Source organism: Mchenga conophoros, linkage group LG7, assembly GCF_057382185.1.
Source record: "Mchenga conophoros isolate Kocher_MC1m ecotype Shallow Benthic linkage group LG7, M_conophoros_male_GT1.1, whole genome shotgun sequence".
NCBI lineage: Eukaryota > Metazoa > Chordata > Actinopteri > Cichliformes > Cichlidae > Mchenga > Mchenga conophoros.
This window is the reverse complement of record NC_140532.1, coordinates 54,095,381-54,118,367: the sequence shown is the minus strand read 5'-3', so window position 1 is coordinate 54,118,367 and position 22,987 is coordinate 54,095,381. Positions and strand designations below refer to the sequence as shown.

The 22,987-nt window shown below is 37.8% G+C and overlaps 1 protein-coding gene across 5 annotated transcripts in view; it reads right to left on the bottom strand.

The window, feature by feature from the left end:
* The window catches only part of mast4 (microtubule associated serine/threonine kinase family member 4), a 97,746-nt gene that overhangs the window by 45,831 nt on the left and 28,928 nt on the right, over window positions 1-22,987 (bottom strand). For all 5 annotated transcript variants that reach the window (XM_085280192.1, XM_085280193.1, XM_085280194.1 and 2 more), the window contains exon 4: window positions 3,992-4,023. In XM_085280192.1, the coding sequence (XP_085136318.1) occupies window positions 3,992-4,023 (32 nt within the window). The remainder of the gene's footprint in view (window positions 1-3,991; window positions 4,024-22,987) is intronic.

Here is a 22,987-nt window from a genome sequence, read left to right as displayed (position 1 = left end):
GAGAAGAAACAAAGATTAGGTAATGATATAACCAATAACAAAGAATTTCCTTGAGAAATTCAGTGAACAGCTTCTGTACATTTTGGAGGACAAATTATATTAAATGGTTTGGGACTACACTGATTAAACCAACCTTTGATTTACCTTTAAAAGCTGACATGTGGAGATATTTTTCTTCTTACGTTTTTTTCGAGATTAACATCTTTTTTCCAATAACCTTTGGGCTAAAACCTGGTTTTTCAAATGATTTCCTATTTGCTTGTTCAGCTTCCCTTGGGTACTTATTATCCAATTATGTTCTGCCTTTACTGCAACAATGCTGAGTAAGAACTGAAGCACAGCATCTGGGTGTTCTCATCAAATCTGCAGTGTAACCAGTAGTAAACAGTATTGTTGTGTTTCCACACTGTAAAACTGACCTTTATGGTCATTGTGTGTTAAAGAAAGTTAATAGCGTGTATAAGTAAAAGAATAACATTACTCTTGATTAAATTTGCTACCAAAATAACATATATTTTGTTGATACGATACAGACTGAATGATAGTAGGTTAATATAAGGCTAATGTAAGCTAACATAACTTAACCCTATTAGTAAAATTAGCTTAATATTAGTTACATTAACTTACCCACCTAGCATATGGCCTTCCCAGCTGCCTCAAACAAAATGTACCATGTATGTCAGGATAACATACGAAGAATAATGCTTGGATGTTCAACTAGAACTCAGTAACCTTGAATTTCTTAAACAGATCTTTTAGGTACTTTGCTAAATTGGAGGCATTTCCATCGTTGATCTGAAAAGCACAGTGGCACTGTTTGAATATTGACTTTTGCAAATCAGTTTTCTCTACTGAAACACAAAGTAATTCCACACCCAACGTATCCAAGTTATCACAGCAGCTAAACTATTTGTCACAAATAGTTTTTAATGTGCTTGTATGCATCTTTCTTCTGTACGCATAGACTAGAAGACTAGAACACACACTAATCATTATACGGTATGCCATTCATTTTCAATAGAACTGCAGCCTTGACATACACTACCTATAGCAGTAAAAAAGAAATACTTTTACATTTTCAGAATTTTGCAAGTACTCGTTCTGGTGACTAACATAATTGATTACTACTGTTACAGCAGCCACTGTGAAATATTTCAGCTTACTCTGTGCTGTTATTGTATATTTTACACATGTTTGTATGGGATATTGTATTTGTTTTAAATGTTATATACCTATGTGGTATGTGACTTTTGTTGCTATGATGCCAGGTCTCTCTTGGAAATGAGATTTTTAAGCTCAATGAGATTTTTTACCTGGATAAATAAAGGATTAATAATTAATAAACTCTAAGAGTACTTGAATACAAAATAACTAGCTGTTTTCCGTATCTTGTATGTTGAACTGTTCAGTGTGTAGACAGATACCACTAGATGCCGCTAGCGTTTGGTTACATCATTTAAAAAAAACCTGCTTACTGTGCAAATAAAAATGAATCTAAGAATCATAAAAACTTTGAAAATTTTCACGTTTTTTTTTTTTTTTTTCCCAAGTTAAGGGATTTAACTACACCCAATTTTCTAGATACGCTGCCTTCCTTTTCTTTCTGGAAGTAAATATATTTCTGTTTTGGACTGTTGGCCTATACAAACAAGCAATGTCAAAGGAACTCATTTATGGTTTTAAGAAATAACTACTGATCTTTTTTAATGGTCTATAACATTTTGTCGACTACCTAATTAAAATTTAGCAATAGCTGTGAGCTAGGACTCAAACGTCTCCGTAAACACTAGAGACTGACTTAATGAAGCATGGTTGAGCATCTGTTAAACTAAATGTAATAGAATCTACAGTCAACAGAGCCACTTAATATCCTGTTGCATGGCAAAGCAGCTGATGATGCTAGACAGAATGACATGTTTAGTACACTAAAACTGCAAAAGGCTATAATTTAGGCAGGGGATGAGAAACAGGATCTAAAACCATGGTCAAGAAATCCTGTGATCCATGTTGATCTGCATACAAATAATTGATTTTCAATTAGTCTCAGAACCCAGCAAAAGACTTCCAACTATTAAGGTCAGTCTATAAATAGGTTAAACTGATATCTCTACTAGAATGACTCATACTGGAAACAAGTGTAGATATGGCTGTCTGAAGAGGTGTAATCCATCACTTCTGCTGCCATGGAAAAAAATAAACACAAATGCCCTCAGTAATGAAAAGAAAATGTGGATAATGCTAATTAAAAGGCATCAGCCAGCATGTTAATGACATCAAATGTTCAGTAGATGGCTCTCTGTCACAAGAAAACCTCAGAGACTACAGAGATTTAATCAACACTGAGCCAGCACTAAGGAAGCACTTTGAATTCAGTGCACTTTTTCTTACACTGATTAGAAGATGTAGCCAGAGCATCTGGCTTTCCCCCCCAGCATATTCTTTAATCGGCTCGTACATGTCATATCAACATGTGACCCAACCACACATAATAAGCACCAACAGTGAGGATATAGCTCTAATACTAATGAGAATTGATATTCTCTTCTTGTTTTAAAAGATAACAAATTAGTACAACCATGTTTTGGCTTAGTAAATAAAAGTAAGCTTTGATACATCTGAAGCCACCATATGAAGTTTGTCATATCCAAACAGCATTACTATGGTTACCAAGGTCAGTAGAGGTTCTAGCTCGCTAAATATACACCAGTGCAGTTGGTGATCTCACAGCAGCATGTTAGTAATGGGTCACCTCCATTATAGTACCTGCCCTCTCTGGTGAGGTGGCAGCGAGAGCAGCAAGGTGTCATGACAACTCTCTCACCACCAGGAAATAAATCAAACTAAAGTGGATCGATGTCGAGGAAGTCTTTTATGGCTTCACATGGCTTGAAGCTGCATCTCATCTGCCCATGGAGCACCTTCGATAAGCTTGTGAACACAAATGTGAACAGCCAGCCTGAGGAGGATAGTCTGAATAAGTGCAAATGTCTGTTCTTTTCTGATGACAACACAGACCATTATAAAAATAGAGGTCAATTATTCCCTCTATTTTCCAAAATGATAGTGTGTGTGTGTGTGTGTGTGGGGGGGGGGGGGGGGGGGGGGGGGGGGGGGGGAGGCAAGTACTCCATTCCAACAAAACAAATCAAGAGCTGTCATATATACGCTGACATGTCAAGATGATTACATGTATAATATGGTTAATTTATATGCCATGGGTTAACAAGATCCATTCTTCTCCAGCTATAAAAGGATTTTTTAAGGAAAATTGACTTGTTTTTCCACTTACTTACATCATCTTAAGAGAGAGAGACTCTAGAGAGTATATGACCAAGCACCTTCAATATGTAAAACCTCTTTAAGGTAAGAACTCATATAGGTATTAGCTAAATAGGTTACAGAACAGCTATTTTAGGCAAACAACACAAAATACAATGAGCCCAAATGAGGCTAATACTTTATCAACTAGCACAGAACAGCTGGGAAAGAAAGAAAATCTGCATAGTAAAACTACTGAACTCACACCTTTGTCCAACAGTTTTCTACATGTTGAGAATCAGACATTCCCAGGTATTTCAGAGTTTTATCCTCGAGTTACAAAGCACTCAAAACACCACTTTTCATGTACTGTAGTATTATTGTAGTATGGGTAGAGAGTTGGGGAAAGTCCATAATAATATTAAAGTACATTTTTAGATGAAAGACAACATGTCTAAAATGTAAGACAGTCTGAAAACCTTCCAAATACCATGAATACTGTTCAGCTTTATGTTCAGTGTACACGTATATCGTGGCATCTTTACAACTTTATTTAAACTTTCATGTAAATATTTCCTTTCATTTGAACAAATCTAATGAATGGACAGCTTCTAAGAGTTTCATGTTGCTCATAAGAATGGACAAGCACACCTTACTATTTCAATGAATACAGTGGGCATCAATAAAAGAGGTAGTTACTTTATATCTCTTTAACATTTAAGATGGTACTTACAAACTGCCTCTTCTGGGAAGACTCAGCTCCTTCTGCAAATGAAAACAAGAGAGTTATAAGCATCAAAATTAGCACTACAATGTACTTTAACTCATCTTTTACCAACAAAGACCAAAGAAGAAAGTCAGCATTATTAAAAGGTTACTTTGGCTCATTTATGCAGAACTACCAATTACTTGTAGAAGATATAATGTCATATATGTGCATATTTATATCCTGAAAATGACAAATGCAAAGCAAAACTTGAAAAACAGCATTAATTTACAAGGACCATATTCAGCATAATATTTATGTTTAAAAATAAATGAAAGGAGGTGATGATTAAGGTAGCAACTGAAGTTCTATCATAAACTTTAATCTGTTCTGCTTTTCAGCTGCTCCAGCAGGTTAACACCTTCAAAAAGAGCCAACATATGGACGGAGAACACGGAGCAGGTGTGAAGCTGTTATATCCATTCCCAGAGAACTAGAATAATCTGCATCTGGATTTCAAACTGTTCACTTTAATCAGGTAACAGCTGCAATAAAATTAATGACTCAAATGATTTAAATTGAATTTGCCTTACTTGAAGATTGTTTACATTTAGTGTGGATTAAGGAAACACGATAACTCAGTCAAACACATCAAACACAAGCATAAAAATACATTTCACAACCTCCTTATGCTGTAAATGCAACTTGATGGCTGCCTAACTTCTTCTACACGTGTTGGTTTTAATACTTTATATGTATAAAAAACAAAAGGAGAAAAAAAAGTGACTGAAAATCAGTTGTATAGGGCAAAAATACACAGAGGTCACTGTGTGTACTGAAACGGCCCAGCAAACAACAATCCCCTCATTGATTTCTGGAGCGATTATGTTTTCTCACAAGATTGTTGCATGAAAAAAACAAAAAAAAACTGCATGCAAACATTTGCAGAGATGCAAATTTCTTGCAGGCAAACAACTTACTTATGGTGGTGGGGGTTTTTTTGTTTGTCTATTTGTATATTTATTTATTTATTTTAATCTGTAGCTGTGTCCACTCTCCCAAACACAGAAATCAAATTGTATTGTGACATCACCAAAGAGATGGCACAAACTTTAGATATATTGAAGATTTCCCAGATTTCAAGATTGAAAGCCCTGTTGGTTTTCTTCCTAAAGGTAAATACAATGGTTTAGCTGAAGGACTGGATACAAATCTACATCGCATTCAGAGCAAAGTAACTCTGTACTGTTGGCAACCTTTGGGTGCTGGCAAAAATTGTGTATTGCCCAACCAGTTTGTGAGTAGTTGCTGAATGCTGCTGGGAGTCGCAAGGTGACAAATTTCAAGGCACAATTTTCCTGAGCATGTGTGTTATGGTGCTTCAGTGAGGTGATTTTTTTATTTTTCCCCACAGAAACATAACTGGCGAAGTGAACACCACTGTCAAACTTTGTTTGGTTATTTGTCTTGGATTGACTGAGGTCCATTTCAATTTTTTAGAAGTATTATGACTGTGCCTCTGGGAATAATGTGTTGAACTTGTCCACAACTGAAGTTATATATACATATTTGTCCGTATCTAAGAGTACAATTAGTCCCAAGGATTTTAACAATTCCAGAGAGTGCTGCCACTTTCCTTATTTTTCTGACAAGATGATGTGCATTTCTTCTGGAGCATAACTGATGGACAAAGCCAAGCTGTCAGTCTTGAGCTTTGAAGGAAGCATTTTTAATAAGATGTAGTGTTGCACTTGGAAATTTCTATGTTCCATATTTGGAGTACTAAGGCAGCTTCACTGGAGTGAATGGTCCCTAAAATTGGGTGCTTTTTTTTTCCTTAAATCAGAAAGTAAGACCTATAATGTTACAATATTTTAGTTCTAGAGCAGTCAAGGAAAATGAAACCTTACTAAACTACATTTTTACAGCAACAAAATGTTTGCATTTTTTATGTGGAGCTGCAAATCCCCTGAATCAACGGCAACTGCTGACACCATGGGTAGAGAAAAAAACTGCAATTGAAGCTTCAAAAAAAGAATATCAGGCTTGCTGCCCTCTTGCTTTGTTGACAAGTCACACCTAAACACCACCTTCAGTGCATTAACCTGTAATACAATCAGCTCCTACAAATATTCAGCTCCTTTAGAGAAATTAAATTGCATGTTTCAGGAAAATGCTCCAAAGGATTTCTTTCTCTAAAAGCTGCCAGGAACAAATAAGTAAAATACAGCAGGCTACAAATGAAGCCACTGCTGCTGCTATAACATCTGTTGTACGAGTACCACATGAACAGCCATGCAAGTCAAGGACCAACATGAGACAATGACAGACAATCCCAGTGTACAGATCATTATATCCCCCATAGAATTAATAGGACAGTTTGTTCACACACTCCTGCAAAGAACTCAGGTGTTTTATTGCCCTCAGAATAATTCTGTGTGCAGTTTCAGCTCTGATTGCCTCAAATCTTTCAGTGTAGTTTCAATGTTTAAAATTAGATAAATAACCAGGTTTGGCTGCATTTTGTTTTGGGGCTACAAATCCCAAAGATAGGATAATAAAATGTTTTATTGTCTAATAACAACAGCCTGATAAGAGCAGGTCCTTTGTCTCACACAGCGTAGGACATTGAGTTGATATGTATCGGCTGCTACAGTCAGCAGAAAAGATGCTAAGCCCCACTCTCCCTTTGCTATCAATTAGGGCTTAATGTCTGGTTTCCCCCGGTGCCTACTGAAGACCAAGGGCACAGTGTTTCCTTGAGAGACATGACCGACGCGAACACAACACTAATTACCAGGCAGTGAATGACTTACAGTGATGGAAAAGCCACCAATCATAGAACACCAAATCAATGTGTGAAGTCTGTAACATGAATGTATTCATTCATGCCTCAGGAACATATTTACATAGGTAAAAATAAATGTCTCATTTCTTCATGCTTTTGACACCTTTCTGAGTAAGCAAAGCTGTGCAGAGAAAGGGCTCCATTACTATCAACAAACGCTTTCAGATAGCACTGAATGCGGTTTTAATGAAACCATAGTGAGACGAGTTCTACCTCAAACCAATGTTCGGCTTTTGTCAAAATCACATTTTCTTGTATAAAAAAAGCAGCGCTGATCTAACACGAACTGAGAATTGACATTGACACTCTTATTCCACAAAACAGGATCTTTAAAAAGCTTATGAAACTCTGAGCTTGCAGAAATATAGAAAGTTACAACTCTTAACATTTAATGAAATCACATCCGACTTTTTAGAATGTTTTTATTTCACATTTTTCAGCAATATGATTGTCTCAGTGCGTTAGAGAGACTGTATCAGTTAAGAGTCGTATTTAATGAAATAGCTCTTTAATAAAGTATTGCAAAGGCCTGCAATAGCTTGAGATCTGAAAGCACTGAATATGTGTAAAACACACTGGAAGGAGGATGATGTATAGACATGCATGGCTTATAACGGCAATGGACCACTGGTGCTAACTGATATACTGACCTAACACTGAAGAAATAGCTGAATAATGAAGTGAACAGAGCTCTACTTAATGCCAGATTCAAGCAAATGCAGAAAACACATCTTCATGGAACATATAAGCAATCAATCCAGGAATTTCTGAATATAAACTCGACAACGGCTAAATGGAGAACTCAAGCCTTGTATTATGAAGTGAGTTCAAAATATTGAAGATTTCTTTCAGTTATATCTGGATTCACTTACCCCAACATTGGTAAGCTTGATAAGTGGTCACACAAAGCTGGAATAAAGTTGCAGCTAAGAATTTCTTACTGAGAGATGAGGAGACAGTTGCTTTTGAAAAATATCTTTGACCCTGCTCCTGTCCAGACACAGAAGTCTGAGGGATCTCCCAGGAGTGGGGACACAATTTTGCAAACCAAGCAGGAACATATGTAGATCTCAAAGTGACAGATGGACAAAACCAAAGACAATATTAGTTATTTGTCATAAATTCCACTAGTATTGTTAATTCATAACATGGCAAAGCTCAGTACCTCTACTCATACTCAAGTTTCCTTGAATAGACTTAAATAACAAACCAGAATGTATGAGAAATGCTTTTGTCCTTTTTGTTATTTGGTGCCACTGGAGAGCGGGTTTTTATAGATTGTTACCATGGAAACTGGCTTTTAGTTAGCCTGTAGCCTGGCTAACTTTTAGGCCTAAGATAAATCGGTCTTTGTGTAAACCTGCACAACTTCAAACTCATTTTAAGGACAAAACCAACCAGTCTAAAAAAATAGGCAAATAGATTTTCTGTTCCCCCAGTTTCAATTGTGTTAGCTGTCATCGTGGAAATTCTTCACTTTTTTGCCCCACTTCATCATTGCACCAGTAGACCTCACCTCTTAGATTTCCCTTACAGATATTTCTCTGGGTGTGGTCAGAGTCACACAGGAGCCTGTCATTGTTAAAGTCATAACATGGAAGTCACACAAACCCCAGCCAGATCAGGTAGAATAAAAACAATGATTGACTGGCAGGAGACATTTGAACAAACAACCGCAAAAACCCTACATTTTACCATTTAGCAGTCTTACTTTTTATAAGTAATTTATGAGTAATTTCTAAAGTTAATTTTCAACTAAATTATTGAATGATTACTTTCATTACATGCATTTTAATTTATTTTTTAAAATTGTAAAATTTACATTTAAAAATTATTTTTAAATTTCCTTTCATAGCAAATAAGATCAGAGTGTAACGCCATGATGAAGTGGCAATCTAACAAATGAGCAATGAAAGTGGATCCTGTACATGTACTCAGCTGTTTATACAGTAACATATTTGGTACTGAAAGATAACATTTGTGACACGATGAACCTAAAAGTTGGTTTTGTTCCACAGAGTGAATGTCAATGAATGCCTTCTAGCAACAACATTTCATATCTAAGACACCACATCAAAGTGGTGGTGATACTCTTGTAAAAAGGCCTATGTGTAATGCTTCATTAATAATTCCCCTTGATTTATTTTGGATTTTCCCTACACCTCAAGATCAAAAGTGTACTTATTTTAACTGTAGTTTTCTGCTGACTAGCAAGGAAATTCCCATTCTTGTATCAAGTCATAATGTCATCAAATCAAACCCTGAGTGGAATCGGGGGAAATGAAGCCTAGTCTCCTGAATACTTATCACATCTGGAGGCTGCTATAGCATGCCAGAATGATCACTCAGGATTGCTGCTCAGATCTAGACTACTTTAGAAAAAATACCAATACTGTTTCAGCTGCAGAAACTCTCAGCAAATTGCAGCTGTGGGCTACGAGTCATGTTGCTAGTGAGGAAGACATTCACTATGCTGACTTAAAGTTTACCATGTACTACGTAATAAATCCCACCATCATCTTGCTGGCTGCAACCACAGATAGCCAGCCGGCTGAGAAAATGGATGGATGAACGGGCGTTGTTTGCCAAGCCTAACACATGAGTCAAACAACAACAGGAAGGCATACAGAAGACAAAGTTCAGCAGCCCATTCAGTAATATAATCAGTTAGAAAAAGCAAGCTTTTAGTGTGTTTTTGTTTTTTTTTTTTAAGATAACTATTTACCAGTGGTACCATAGGAGTGACTCCTATGTGATAATTTTAAACTTCAGATTGTCTTCAAAATACTAAAAGACATAAGTTTCATACAGTTGGTTGAACAAAAGCAAGCTCCTGCTCCTGTTTTTTCCCCTCTTTTCAACATTTTTCAGACTGATAAAATGAGAGCTATGTTAAAAGTAATTATTAGATACAACCCCCTGTACATGTGTGCACACTCTTAAGCACTGCACAAAACTGAGGAAAGTTCACAGAAACAGAAAAAAAAATACTTTGATCACCATGCGTTCAGTGGAACTGTTAATGGGCATGCTGCACAGGCTTTATAAGTCATGTTAAGTGGGGGAGAAATGTGATTTGAGGTTCATAACTAGTCCTCTTTTTAATCGAACACAAAGCACAATTTTGTTTGACGTTTGTTGGTCAAATTCTCTATAAAAAAAAAATAATTAATGAACGGAGGATAGATTAATTGTTCACAGTTCAGTTGTTTTATTCATAACATACATGAAACAAAGAGTTGGTCTTCAGAGTGGCAAAAAAATCCTAATCAAAGGTTTTACTCAAAACTAAATTTTACCTTCATCATTGCAAAACGCTGCTTCAAAGTCAGAGACCTCAAGTGAATCTGGAGATCAGGAAAGATCAAAGAGCTCCAAACGTGGTGTAGGAAGGACTACATACAAGACCTTAAAGTGCATTCACCGCCCCTGACGAGCAAACAAAAGACGCTACGTTAAACAACGACATTAAATAATAAACTTGATGTTTGACCAAAGAAATGAAATCTGAGCAGCTGGCTTTACATCAGTAAAACCAGGTCTACAATCTCAGTAATAATTTCTACCATGACGCTTAGCTCACTCTGAAAGACATCGATTTCTGCGCCAGTAGGAGGAGATTCATAGTGAAGTGCATCTACTGTTAGAAAGCTTTGCTGATTAAATCTGTTGGCATCCTCGTAGTTTTGCTTGTAGCAGGATGTTAGGTGTCATAAATGCTTAACCCACTGCCTCATCCAATGCTGTAAGAATGAAACGCCTCATTACAAGACAGATACCCAGCTTAATGTTCTTTTAATTTGATGACCACCATTGTTTTGAGCAAGGAGTTCTTTTCAATCTGATAACAGTGAAACCTTAACACCAATTCATTAGGGACACCAGCTCAACTCCTCTTTAACATAGTATCTAATCAACCTATTACACTCAGCGCATTTAAGAAGTTGAAAGCAAGCATATTGCAGAACGTGAGATAATCTACACAGAACAGAATCTACACAGTAATTACTCTGTCCAACAAATAATTGAACAACGTACTGCATTACTTTTAAGAAACATAACAAGTAATGTGTAATGTACTATTTTTTGTGTAACGTTCCTGTGTCTGTGAAATCGGTCCAAATATCCAAATCAGGGTTGGTGGAGGGACAACTTAAAGCTGTTTTACTGTACTGTACAATTAACATGTTCAGGCACTTCTCATTTAAAAAAAAAAAAAAAAAAAAAAAAAGCTAAAAGAAACACCTACAAATATGTGTTTAGTAAAAGTGACTTGCATATCAATCGAAAGTTTAGAATTTGTAGAAGTAAGTTTTATTTACCATATTTAAATATGTAAAATAACAAGTTGACCAATTTAGGAACAGAAAACGATCATTTAAAGCTGTCGCGGCTGTTTCAGTGAAAAACTGTGACAGAAATACAGGGTGGGCCGTTTATATGGAGACACCGTAATAAAATGGGAATGGTTGGTGATATTAAAGTCCTGTTTGTGGCACATTAGTATATGTGAGGGGGCAAACTCCTCAAGATGGGTGGTGACCATGGTGGCCATTTAGAAGTCGGCCATCTTGGATACAACTTTTGTTTTTTTTTTTCCAATAGGAAGAGGGCCATGTGACACACCAAACTTATTGGTAATGTCACAAGAAAAACAATGGTGTGCTTGGTTTCAACGTAACTTTATTCTTTCATGAGTTATTTACAAGTATTTTATTATGGTGTATCCATATAAATGGCCCACCCTGTATATTCAAAACAACACAGAGATCTGTGCGTGCTAATCTGCTAACAGTGCTTAATTTAAAACATAAAAGTTAAAGTTACTGATATAATATAATAAGAACATTTCTTTGTTCACAAGTTTAATTGCTGCTGTCATTGTTACTGCCTTTCAGATTGTTTAAAAAGATGCCCAAAGTGTCCATGTCACATTTGTAACTGGGATTTGCATATAGCTCATTGCTCCCTTCAATATTTAAAGTGGAATGGTTTGTTGATGTTTGATAGGAGCAAACACAGATGATGGACGTGATGTACAAACTCAGACAAAAGACGGTATGAACAGCTGGAGATGAGAAAGGACTGGCAAGCAAAAATAACAAAAGACATGAGCTGAGTTTAAACAGTAGGTAGGCCTACTGTAAGGGCATTGGAAAAATGTAAAAGTAGAGGCTAATGCTACATGATATATATTAAAGCAAGAAATGAAAGGACTGAAAAATTGTTATAAACCACAAACCTTTAGAGAAATTGTGCCTTTCAGAACAAAAGTTTAAAAGATAAAGTTTTCAGGTCACCATGACAAAATTTCTCCCTGATAAATTACTGTACAGTATGTCTCCTAACTGCTCATTTGGAGTTATACTTCCTCAAATGCTATTTCTCAGTAATGATTTTATGTGGTTGTTCTTGTTTAAAGGGGGAAAAAATTTCTTAATGTGACTTCATTCATAGCGAAACGCAAGTACTCTAGCACAAGGACACTTTAGCAGAGAAGCTGTTTGCGTCTTCTAGCAAAACATCATAAGAGCTTTCTCTTTGGCACTTCACTAAAGTACTTCTGCTTTTGAGAAATTAGCAAATAAAGGGAAAAAAAATATTTCAGTGTTTACTGCTCTCATGGAGTATAATGTCTATCCATAGCTATGTTAATATAAAAAGGATTCATGGGTAAGCTTTAATGAAATGCACAAAATGTGAAAGCAAATGGACTTTCTGCTTCGGCACGGTCATAATTTGTTGGCCAGGCTGCATCTCACCAGCTGGCTCACACCACTTCACACAAACGTCTCTTTGGAGGCACACAATGTCACTGCATTTCTACTGGGCCCTTTTATTATGAGGTGGTGTTAGATGGATGTCAGAAGTACAGTAAAACTCACAATGCAATGCCAGAGCTTCTGAAAGAATGATCCTAATCAAGATGAAGGGCAAGTGTGGCTGCTATAGACATCAATAAAATCAAGAGAATTCCAGCAAATTTTATGTAAGGCAAGAAACATGGCAGCTATATAGACATGGAAACTACCAGGAGAGCTATGGACAGGTAACACAATACAGACACACCCCTCACTTCTAAAAGCTGTGCAATGACACACCCCTCACTTCTACAACCTGCGTAATGACACACCCCTCACTTCTAAAAGCTGTGCAATGACACACCCCTCACTTCTACAACCTGCGTAATGACACACCCCTCACTTCTAAAAGCTGTGCAATGACACACCCCTCACTTCTACAACCTGCGTAATGACACACCCCTCACTTCTACAAGCTGCGCACAGACCCACCCCTCACTTCTACAACCTGCGTAATGACACCACCCCTCACTTCTACAAGCTGCGCACAGACACACCCCTCACTTCTACAACCTGCGTAATGACACACCCCTCACTTCTACAAGCTGCGCACAGACACACCTCTCACTTCTACAAGCTGCGCACAGACACACCCCTCACTTCTACAAGCTGCGCACAGACACACCCCTCACTTCTACAACCTGCGTAATGACACACCTCTCACTTCTACAAGCTGCGCACAGACACACCCCTCACTTTGCAGTCCGGTGAATTGGTTTGACAGTGTGAGCAGTTGTTGGTAGATGTAAAGCCCATCTTGAACATCCGATGACCTGTATAGTGCACTCTATGTAGTATTTTATATTGAATTAATTAAGGACTGGGATTTCTAATTAAATGAAAGGTTTTTAAGCAAATCTGAGACCAGAAGTTTAGGTCTAAGTTAACTGATAAATTCGCTTCCCATTTTGCAATAGGAAGTGATATTGATTCATCTGTCTTAGAAAGCATTCTGTATATTTTAGAAAGTAATTTTGGGGTTTTAAGAGTAAGAAATTGAACCACACTTGTTTGTAGTGTTTGTAGTTCAACTTGACCCGGTTTAAATCTCTTTTTTATTATTATTGTTCCAGATAGGTGTACGTTTGCATGGGATTAATAAAGACTCCGTCAATTTTAGAAACTCCCACCATGCTGTCAGAGAAGAGCTGATGTTGATGCTTTTAAAGCATTCATGTCGTTGGATGTTTGAGCTGATAAATGGTAGGTCTGAGATCTCTAGATTATTGCAGAGTGCTTGTTCTACATCTAGCCAAGGTTCATCTAAGAGGGTATGTTTTAGCCATCCTGAGATAAACTGAAGCCTGTTGGCTAAGAAGTAGTGCTGAAAGTTAGGTAGTTCTAATCCTCCTCTATCCTTGGTCTTTTGTAGTGTTTTTAAGCTTATACGTGGGGGTTTATTTTTCCAAAGGAATTTGGACATGAATGAATCTAGAGATCTGAACCAATCTTGTGGCGGTTTAGTTGGGATCATTGAGAATAAATAATTTATTTTTGGTAAGACCATCATTTTTATAGCGGCAACCCTTCCCATGAGTGATATGGGTAGACATTTCCATCTAGCCAGATCATCTTCTACCTTCTTTAAAAGTGGGATATGGTTTAATTTAGTTAGATCTGCAAGCTTGGGAGAAACATTAATACCTAAATATTTTATATTTCCCGATTGCAGTGGTGTAGAAGAGGAATTATGGAGGGAGCAATTAATCGGTAGGACTGTAGATTTTGACCAGTTAATTGAGTAATCTGATATTCTTGCAAAAGAGTTTATCAATTCAATCACCCCAGAGATATTGGTTTGTGAGTTTTGGAGAAAGAGTAACACATCATCCGCATAAAGGCTGATTTTATGTTCCACGTTCTTGCATTTTATGCCCTTAATTACTGAATTCTGTCTAATTGCTGCTGCTAGTGGTTCAATAAAAATTGCAAAGAATGAAGGGCAGAGTGGGCATCCCTGCCTGGTGCCCCTCAGGAGACAGAAGCTGGAGGATGTCTGGTCATTTGTTTTGACAGAAGCTGTTGGGGAATTGTATAATATTTTTAACCAGTTAATGAAAGAGGATCCAAAACCAAATTTGTGTAAAGTTGCAAATAGAAATTTCCAGTTAACTCTGTCAAATGCTTTTTCTGCATCTAAAGAAAATATTGTAGTTTTAAGGTTTTTACTGTATGAGTAGTCTATCAAATTAAGTAATCTGTATTTGTTGATGAGTGCCTACCTTTTATGAAACCAGTTTGTTCAGGATGAATTAAGAGGGGGATTATTTTCTCTAATCTCTTTGAGATTGAGTTTTGCAGATTATTTTAAGGTCTACATTTAAAAGGGATACCGGACAAATAGTACCTTCTCAAAGAGCACGGTTACCTCTGCTCTTTGAGACTAGGTCTGAGAAATAGGCAGCCCTCACATCTCGAACTGAAAAAGAAACTAAAGAGAAACTAAAAGTCCTTTAAATGAAGGAGATGAACATTTAAACAAGTTTTCCTCCACAAACGCTCAACTTTACGGCTGGAACGCTTTAAACGGCGAATGCTGTCATTTATCCTGGGGGACAACTGAGACACAAGCTAGTCTGGTTTTCACAGAACAAAAATTATCTAAGATAGAAAGACAATGATTATTAAAAAGATTTGTTAATAAATCTAACTGTTATAGGAAAGTAAAACTAAATTAAAAACATCAGAAAATTTAGCAGCAGTAGAGGAATTTAAGGTGTGAGAGCTAATCACATGTCAGCTAAACAGAAGAGAGACAGATGGAAAGACGAGTTAAAAAGAATACAACAATGGTCCGAAATAAAAGTGTCCTCGGAACAATCAATGGTTAATCCGAAGGTAAAAACAAGGTCCACTGTGTCTCCTTTGGTGTGTGTGGGGCCAGAAACATGCTGTGTAAAATAAAAAGAATCATTAAATTCAGAATTATTAATTTTTTTAAATTACATTTTTAATAAATTCAAACTACTGAAAACAGAATTAGCAAGATCTGGCCAACTCTGAACCTCTGAAGTCCTGTTTTTACACTCAACAATCAAGGAATGATGTCATCCCTTCCTTGTCTGGGAATGAATGGGGAAACTGCAGCGCGGACAAACTTCCGTGTTTCCTTTTGAATGTGAAAGTTAGAGTGCCACCGCAGCCTAACCCACAGTCCACTGTGTTTGGTGTAGCTGGTGCATGTGAGGGAACATAAAGAAGGCTTGTGTGGAAGAAGGGGGGAGGTGGTAGGGGTTTGCCACAAAGGAACAGAGAGATTAGGGCAACTGTGCACAAAATTACTGTTGGGAAGCTTTTTGAAAAATTAAACAAAGTATTATTGGTTTCTCCACAGAAACTCATTAAGACCTTGAAAATTTTTTCGTTTAAATTAAACATCAGTATTTCTGCTGTCTAACTTTCAAAAAGATCCATAATCACTGAGCAACACATTTATACTCACAAAATTGGTGTCAAAGTCAAATCTTAGAGATTCTTTCTTAAGGCTTCCTCAAAAGCTAAATAAATTAAATTTTTTAAGGAGGAAAAATTGCAAAATATTCTCAGTATGTTTTTTTTATGTCACATTATGAAAGCAGTTTTACTGGTTAAATTCATCAGCCATGGAACAGCATAATTACCATGGATTACACAGAGTTTGTAAATCAAAACACATGTACAAGTTTTAAAAAAGCAGTTTTCTTTTTTAATGTTTCCAAATTACTCTGTACCTGACTCTAGCTACAGTAAGCAAAATTATAAATTAAGCCTAATTAAAGATAAAAAATATAGCAGCTGCTGCAGTGTTTGTGGGGTTGGTGGAAGAAATGAACAAAGCTTAAAAGGTCTTTGATTAAAAATGATATGACATATGCTATAAAACACACATGCATCCCCTATGTCTTTACTTTTTCATTTTTATCTTATGGTATTGCAGTGTTGGCAAACATAATTTACTAAAATACATCATTTGTTTTGACTATTGTCCTGATCTCTGCTCACACCTCAATCATGATTTCTGACAACAAGGAAAAAGCCTCAATATGAGCTCGATTATCATAGAAAGTCAATAATAGAATAGAATAGAATACTTTTATTTGTCAATTTCTTCAAATGTACTTGCCATACAAAGGAATTGAAATTACGTTTCACACTGTCTCATGCGTAGACATTGACAACAATAAGGTGCAGATGCACAACAAAAACAGCCCTAACAATAAAGTAATAAATAGTAATATAATAATATAAATAGTGCTAAAATAAATACTAAAAATATATATATAGCAGCAGGTGTGTGCAATTGCAATGCAATAATCCACAAGAAACCCCCTCTCAAAACATACAGTAATCAATCTTTCACCAAGTACATGTAGCTCTTGTTTCCCCTTTCAAACAGCTAACACAAATAAAATGTGAAAATGAATTGATTTGTTGTTTAAGAAGTAACACAGCTTGGATGAAAACACAGCCACGTGAACCATTATTTACAAATCTTTACAGAGAAAAAAAGACACAAGGATTACCAACTGCTATGGTGAATTATGTGCAGACAGTCCTGCCAAGAGATTCTCTCACACACAAGCATGCATCAATATGCCAAGTGTTAAAGCAGAAAGGTCTCAAAGTCCTGAATGTGCTCTGTTAAAAGAGCAACCAATGCAGAAGCCTCACAAACAACATGCAGATCCAGGGAAAAAGTCCCAACAGACACAGCAGCACATGTAGGCATAGCTTGATTTGCTTTCCTACCTGTAGCCCCCGTCTCCTCAGAATGCTGGGCTCGTCCATGGTACAGAGCCCCGACTTATCATACCTCCTTACCGGTGCACAGCCATGCTGCACTGACTCGCCTCCCTGCACCCTCCCTCCCTCAGGCTAAATCTGATCTTAGCAGCTGCTAAACACTTCCATCAGAACTTATCTGATTGGAGGGGGGCAGTCAGCTGACACCTCCCCTTGTTCCTCAGCTCTCCAACTTCAGGAGTGAAGGAGAGAGACAGAGCAAGAAAATGGGAGAGAAAGAAAGAGAGGGAGAGAGAGCGTGAGGGGAGAGTCAGAGAGAAGATGGGCAGTTCTAATTTAGCGTAGCGACTGGTGGGAGTGAATGGGAGGTATGGTGGGTGCCAGGGGCATATGGGAGCCCCAAGACTCATTTCTCTGAGCAGCCATCCTTTTTGGGCACCCTAGATGACCATGAAAATGAGAGGATATCCTTTCCAGCATTGTTCTGCTCCAAACTCAACAATGAATCTGGCATCCTGGCTGCAGTATGTAGGACTAACTGTCCTCACTGGTCTTATTGCAGTCAGTGATTACTCACCTGAAGGTTAGGCCATTGACCAAAAAACAAACATGATAGCTGACACTGCAGCTGGTGTGAAAGAAAAGGAGAGGGCTACAGAAAAGCAATGCATCAAGGGAGGGGAAAGAGAGGGGGGGGGGAAAAAAAAGAAAGAAAAAAAAAAGGAAAATTACAACCAGCCTCATTGTAAAGTATACTGTTGCTGCACTACACCATTTTAAACTAGATGTGAAAATGTTACAAATGCAAAAATGCAAGCCAATTCACACGCATGCAATGCATTCTTCATTCTAAAGAACCCAATACAGAAATCAGCCAGCACAACCTGCTACATATATCCAGTGTCAATTTCCAGCAATTTCATGCACTGGTACAGCTCCAAAGAAATGAGTTTTGAGGCAGTCGGTAAGTGATCACAGATCTTCACACTCACTAACTCCATGTCTCCACGCCATCCTGAATTATTAGCATTTGTAAAATAAGTTGTTTCCATGTACCACGCTGCCAATTTGATCTTGCAATTTTGCATTCTGTTTCAGTCTGTGTTTTTCGTGGCCCCCCTCCTCTTTATCACCCTCTCTCACTCATTTCCATTCACTGTGGTACTGCTCTGTGAATATTAAGTGGGCCCCTTCCATTCTCCTCATCTCCAGCCAAGCTCAAAAGATTCATCTTAGAGACTAACGCCTGGAATGATGGCTACCACAGCTGGTGGAGAAGGTGCAAGGGATTGTCGCACAGGTGACCACTACATCAACTTTTTCTCATCTTGAAACCTGTACAACAGAAAGCTGATGAACTGGTGCAGGGGCTGGGGGGCAGCAGTCATTTGTATTACTGTGCTGATAAGGAAGAGACCAAAAAGTCCAGGTCTGTGCTCGGGTAATCAGGTTGTTTTTGAATAAACCCCATAATAGCTCAGAGGACAAGGATTACAGTAGTCAACTTTTTCAGCTTGAACAATGGCCTCCAGATTACCTGCGGGAATTAAAGAATCCTGTTATGTCTCAAGCCGCTGCTCAGTCTGTGACTGCTTGAAGGAACAATTAAGAAAATTCCACATTGGGCTCACAATGAAGATGAAGGGCAGCAGAAACACAAGGGAGGGGTCATTTGTCTTATTTAGTGCACAAAGCCCAGATTTTTCTATCGTACACAGCCACTGAAACAACCTCAGCAGCTATGAATGTCAAAACAATTAAGCAACACCCAATGACAACACCTGACAGACAATTAGCAAATATTTTGATTAGAGCAGGGCGATATGACTAAAAATATTTATCACGATATACATTCGAAAATTTGCGATAACAATATAACTGACAATATAATTGACACTAGAGAAAATACTTTACAACTCCACAACTTTATTAGTGCAAAAAACCCCCCAAAAAATCGATATATTTTCACTTACACAAGCAGCTTTTTTAAGTGCATTAAAGTTATATAAAAAATTAACAGTGCAAATGCAAATTCCTTGCTGACAGTTTACCCAAAAGGCATTTCCAGTGGAAACCGGCCAACATATCCTCAGCATAACCATGTAGAATATCCACAAAACTTAAAGAGGTTATACACACACAATATTATGTTGAAGCACAGTACGTATGACTCCGCCAGGCTCCTGCCTACGATAGCCGTAATGCTCCGACAACCCATCAAGCGGTGCGACAGATTTTCGAGCGCTGTGTACATAAGATCGCTTCGAGGTCAGTAAACACAACCAGAATTCATACATAAGGCACACGGGGGTATAAGGCACACTGTAGATTTTCAGAAAAATCAAAGCATTGATTTTAAGTGTGCCGTATTTTCCAAAAAACACGGTAATAACGACGGCCCGCTAGCATGCGCTACCAAAAATATAGCTTTGTTGTATATCTGAGGGATGAAAGCCAAACCAGTTCCACACCACTGAAGCTGCAGCATTTTTACAAACCAATTCTGGTTCATCCGTTTCATTCAACAATCCGCTTTCCCTCTTCTCATTCTGCGTCTCCACCATGTGCATATGTAAACAAAGGCACTGCGCACGCGCGTTTTACCCATATTCTATCGCGATATTTCATTTTCTTATCGTTGCCCAACATTACACCGGTATTACCGTGAACGGTATGATATAGCCCAGCCCTAATTTTGATAAATACAAGGAGCAACTCTCATCTTTAATTTATCTTCACAAGCACATTTACACTGCTTTCCATCATACTGGATGTTAAACTTGTTGCTTAGCATATTTTTCTGTCCAAGCAACAAGTATTACATAGTACACCAGAATTAAGTGGCCAATAATGTTCCATTAAAAGACAACCACGTTGTCTCTAAACGCTGCTCTCAAAAGCAACTCTTAGTTTTAAAGGTAATCTCATGTAAAAGTTGACATAATGGGTCACCTGTCTGAAATTCCCTTGCACCTTCTCCAGCTGTGACAGCTGTCTTGTGCACCTCTGCACCACTTTTTGTGCTTCTGCTTTTTTCAGTTCCCTCTGTGAGCCCTTTTTTCTCTTCTTTAGAGTTTTCAAGGGAAGAGTCCATAGCTTGAGCCCAAATTCAGCACATCAGATCACAACTTCATCCAGGAGCATGCTCATTCTACCTAGAATTCTACTGTAACGCCCTGAGACGTCTGAGAACATTCTATGAAAACAAACCAAAGACTTGTTGCATGCCATTGTTTATTCTCTTGCACACAATGACACTGAAATAAAAGAGTTGATTTGACCAAGTTGAGAAATTCAGTCTCTCTTTCTCTCTCTCTCTCAAGAAGAAGAGTCCAAGAAATGCACTAAGTGTTCTTAGAAGCAATTTCAAAAGATGAGAACAAAAGTGGAAGTGGCCCAGAGGTGCACAAGAAGAAGAAAGTGAAGAGATCAGACAAATAACATCAGGCAATAATTCTGATTTTCATAGGTCCTGTCCAAGGACTTCAATTGCAAATTCAAATTATGGAAAGGAAAATGCCAAATACTGGTTTAAAGTACACATGTACAGTTATAGTTTATAGTTATATAAAAACTCTGAAGACACCAATCTAAACATTATGTGAAACCGTTTCTCAAAAAGAACATTTCTATTATCTACTTATTACACTGTGTCATTGACACAGTATAGATGCGAATATAAATGCCTAAATTGTCACTTATAAAATTCTAAAATAAATAGAAATCAAAAAGCCCATTGTGGACAGCTTTCAGAAAATAAAATCAGACGAAGTAAAGCTGCTTTGACATGGGTTTAGGGGTTTTGAGGTTTTGAGGCAGACAGTTTGAGCCAATGGCCTCAGAGCAGGGCTACAGAAAAGCCTCTGGGAAAAGTCCAGGGGTTGTCTGTGACTCATTTCCTCCTGGCAGGTGGACAGCTGAGGTTGTTTTCACTACCTTTGGAGAAAAAAGGGAGAGCTGGCACTGAGAGTGCTGATTGAGTGACCCACAGCCTCTGCTCTGCCCGGGCTTATCAGACCAATAGGTAACCTGCAGATATAAGGCAGGCAGAGGAGGGACATGGCATGTGAAGAAAGCAGTAAGACTAGAAAGAGTATATTCCCTCCATACAAATCAGTGTCAGCCATACTAAGGCCCAAAACTGACAACCTGTGAATGAATTAAGTAAGCCTTAAACCTTTAAAACAAGGGGAAAAGGTGACCAACAAGAAACAGAAGCCACTCAATTCCTCTCTATTTTATTTAATTTGGACAATACTGAGTGACCATGTAAATACAAATACAAATCCCTTCATAAGATGAAATTTAACGGTTTAAAGGTCAATCTACGTTCCTACTCTCACCTATGGTCATGAACTCTGGGTAGTGACCAAAAGAATGAGGTCGCAGATATAAGCTGTGGAAATCCGTTTTCCTTCGAAGGGTAGCTGGGTTCTCCCTTAGCTTAATTTGGGCGGTTGGTTGGTTATTTATATTCAGGTTTAGTGTCGATTTTGGTCAGTAAGAGAGTTGTGGTAACCCAAACCATCACCGCACATACCAGCTGTGATGGTTTGGGTAGAAAGGTAGAGAAAGCAATACGTCGCTCAATGTCCTCAAAAAAAGGAAGTACAAACATCTCAGCATCTGGTTTACAATAGACAATAACATCTGTAATTTTCTATTTATGGCACAACTCTTCCTTGTGTGCCTTGACATAAACTGCATTTCCTTCCTTTGCAAACACAAACTACTCCAACTACAATGATATCAGTAAAGGACATCAGTGACTGACGAGAGTCCACAAAGGCACAACATCAGGATTATGACAGTCTTATCTCCATATCACACCAGACGTGAGGTATTGATTTTCTGCCAAAGAGCATCACAGTCAAGAGAGATGGGCCACGCTACTCAAAAAACCATGCACACTCAGGGGAATGATGGAAAACCATGATGGACAGAAAAGGCAAAGACCAATAACAGCAATCCAGTGAGGTAAAGGGGTAAAACATTGCTGTGAGATCTTGAGGTCATCTGTGCAAAGAAGGTGCTTTTTTGCACAGATAGAAAACAAATAGATGGAGACGAAGTAAACTGTTTAAGTAAACTGTTTAAGAGTTTTTACCCTAAAACGGTATTCAGGCAAAGTTATCCTCCAAAGCAGGGAAATATTCATTTACAAAAAAGTGTGAAATTACCAAAATTTAATCAATTAAAACTGTAAGAAGAAAACCAAGAAAGAGCATGATCGACAAGAAGCTAAGATATTCATCCATTTTGCTCCTCTCTCAAGGTCAGCCAATTCAACATGTTTTCTAAGCTCATTCTGAAGGCAGGCTAATACAGTGGCTGTAGATGAACCCCTGAGGTGTCAGTGCAGCCGACTTCAAAAGATACTGTTAAGATATAGCCATTCAGCACACATCAGCCATTCAGCTTGTGTCCACACAACACCGTATCCGGGCAGCGGTCACCAGTATTTCATTTTCTCCTGCCGTTAAGCACTGAGTCACCAGAGTCATGCAAACAGTGTTAAGAATAAGAATCAGCAGAAGAGAATGGCACAATCTTTGTTCCTAAAGGAACAACGATAACACCTGGCCATACGTT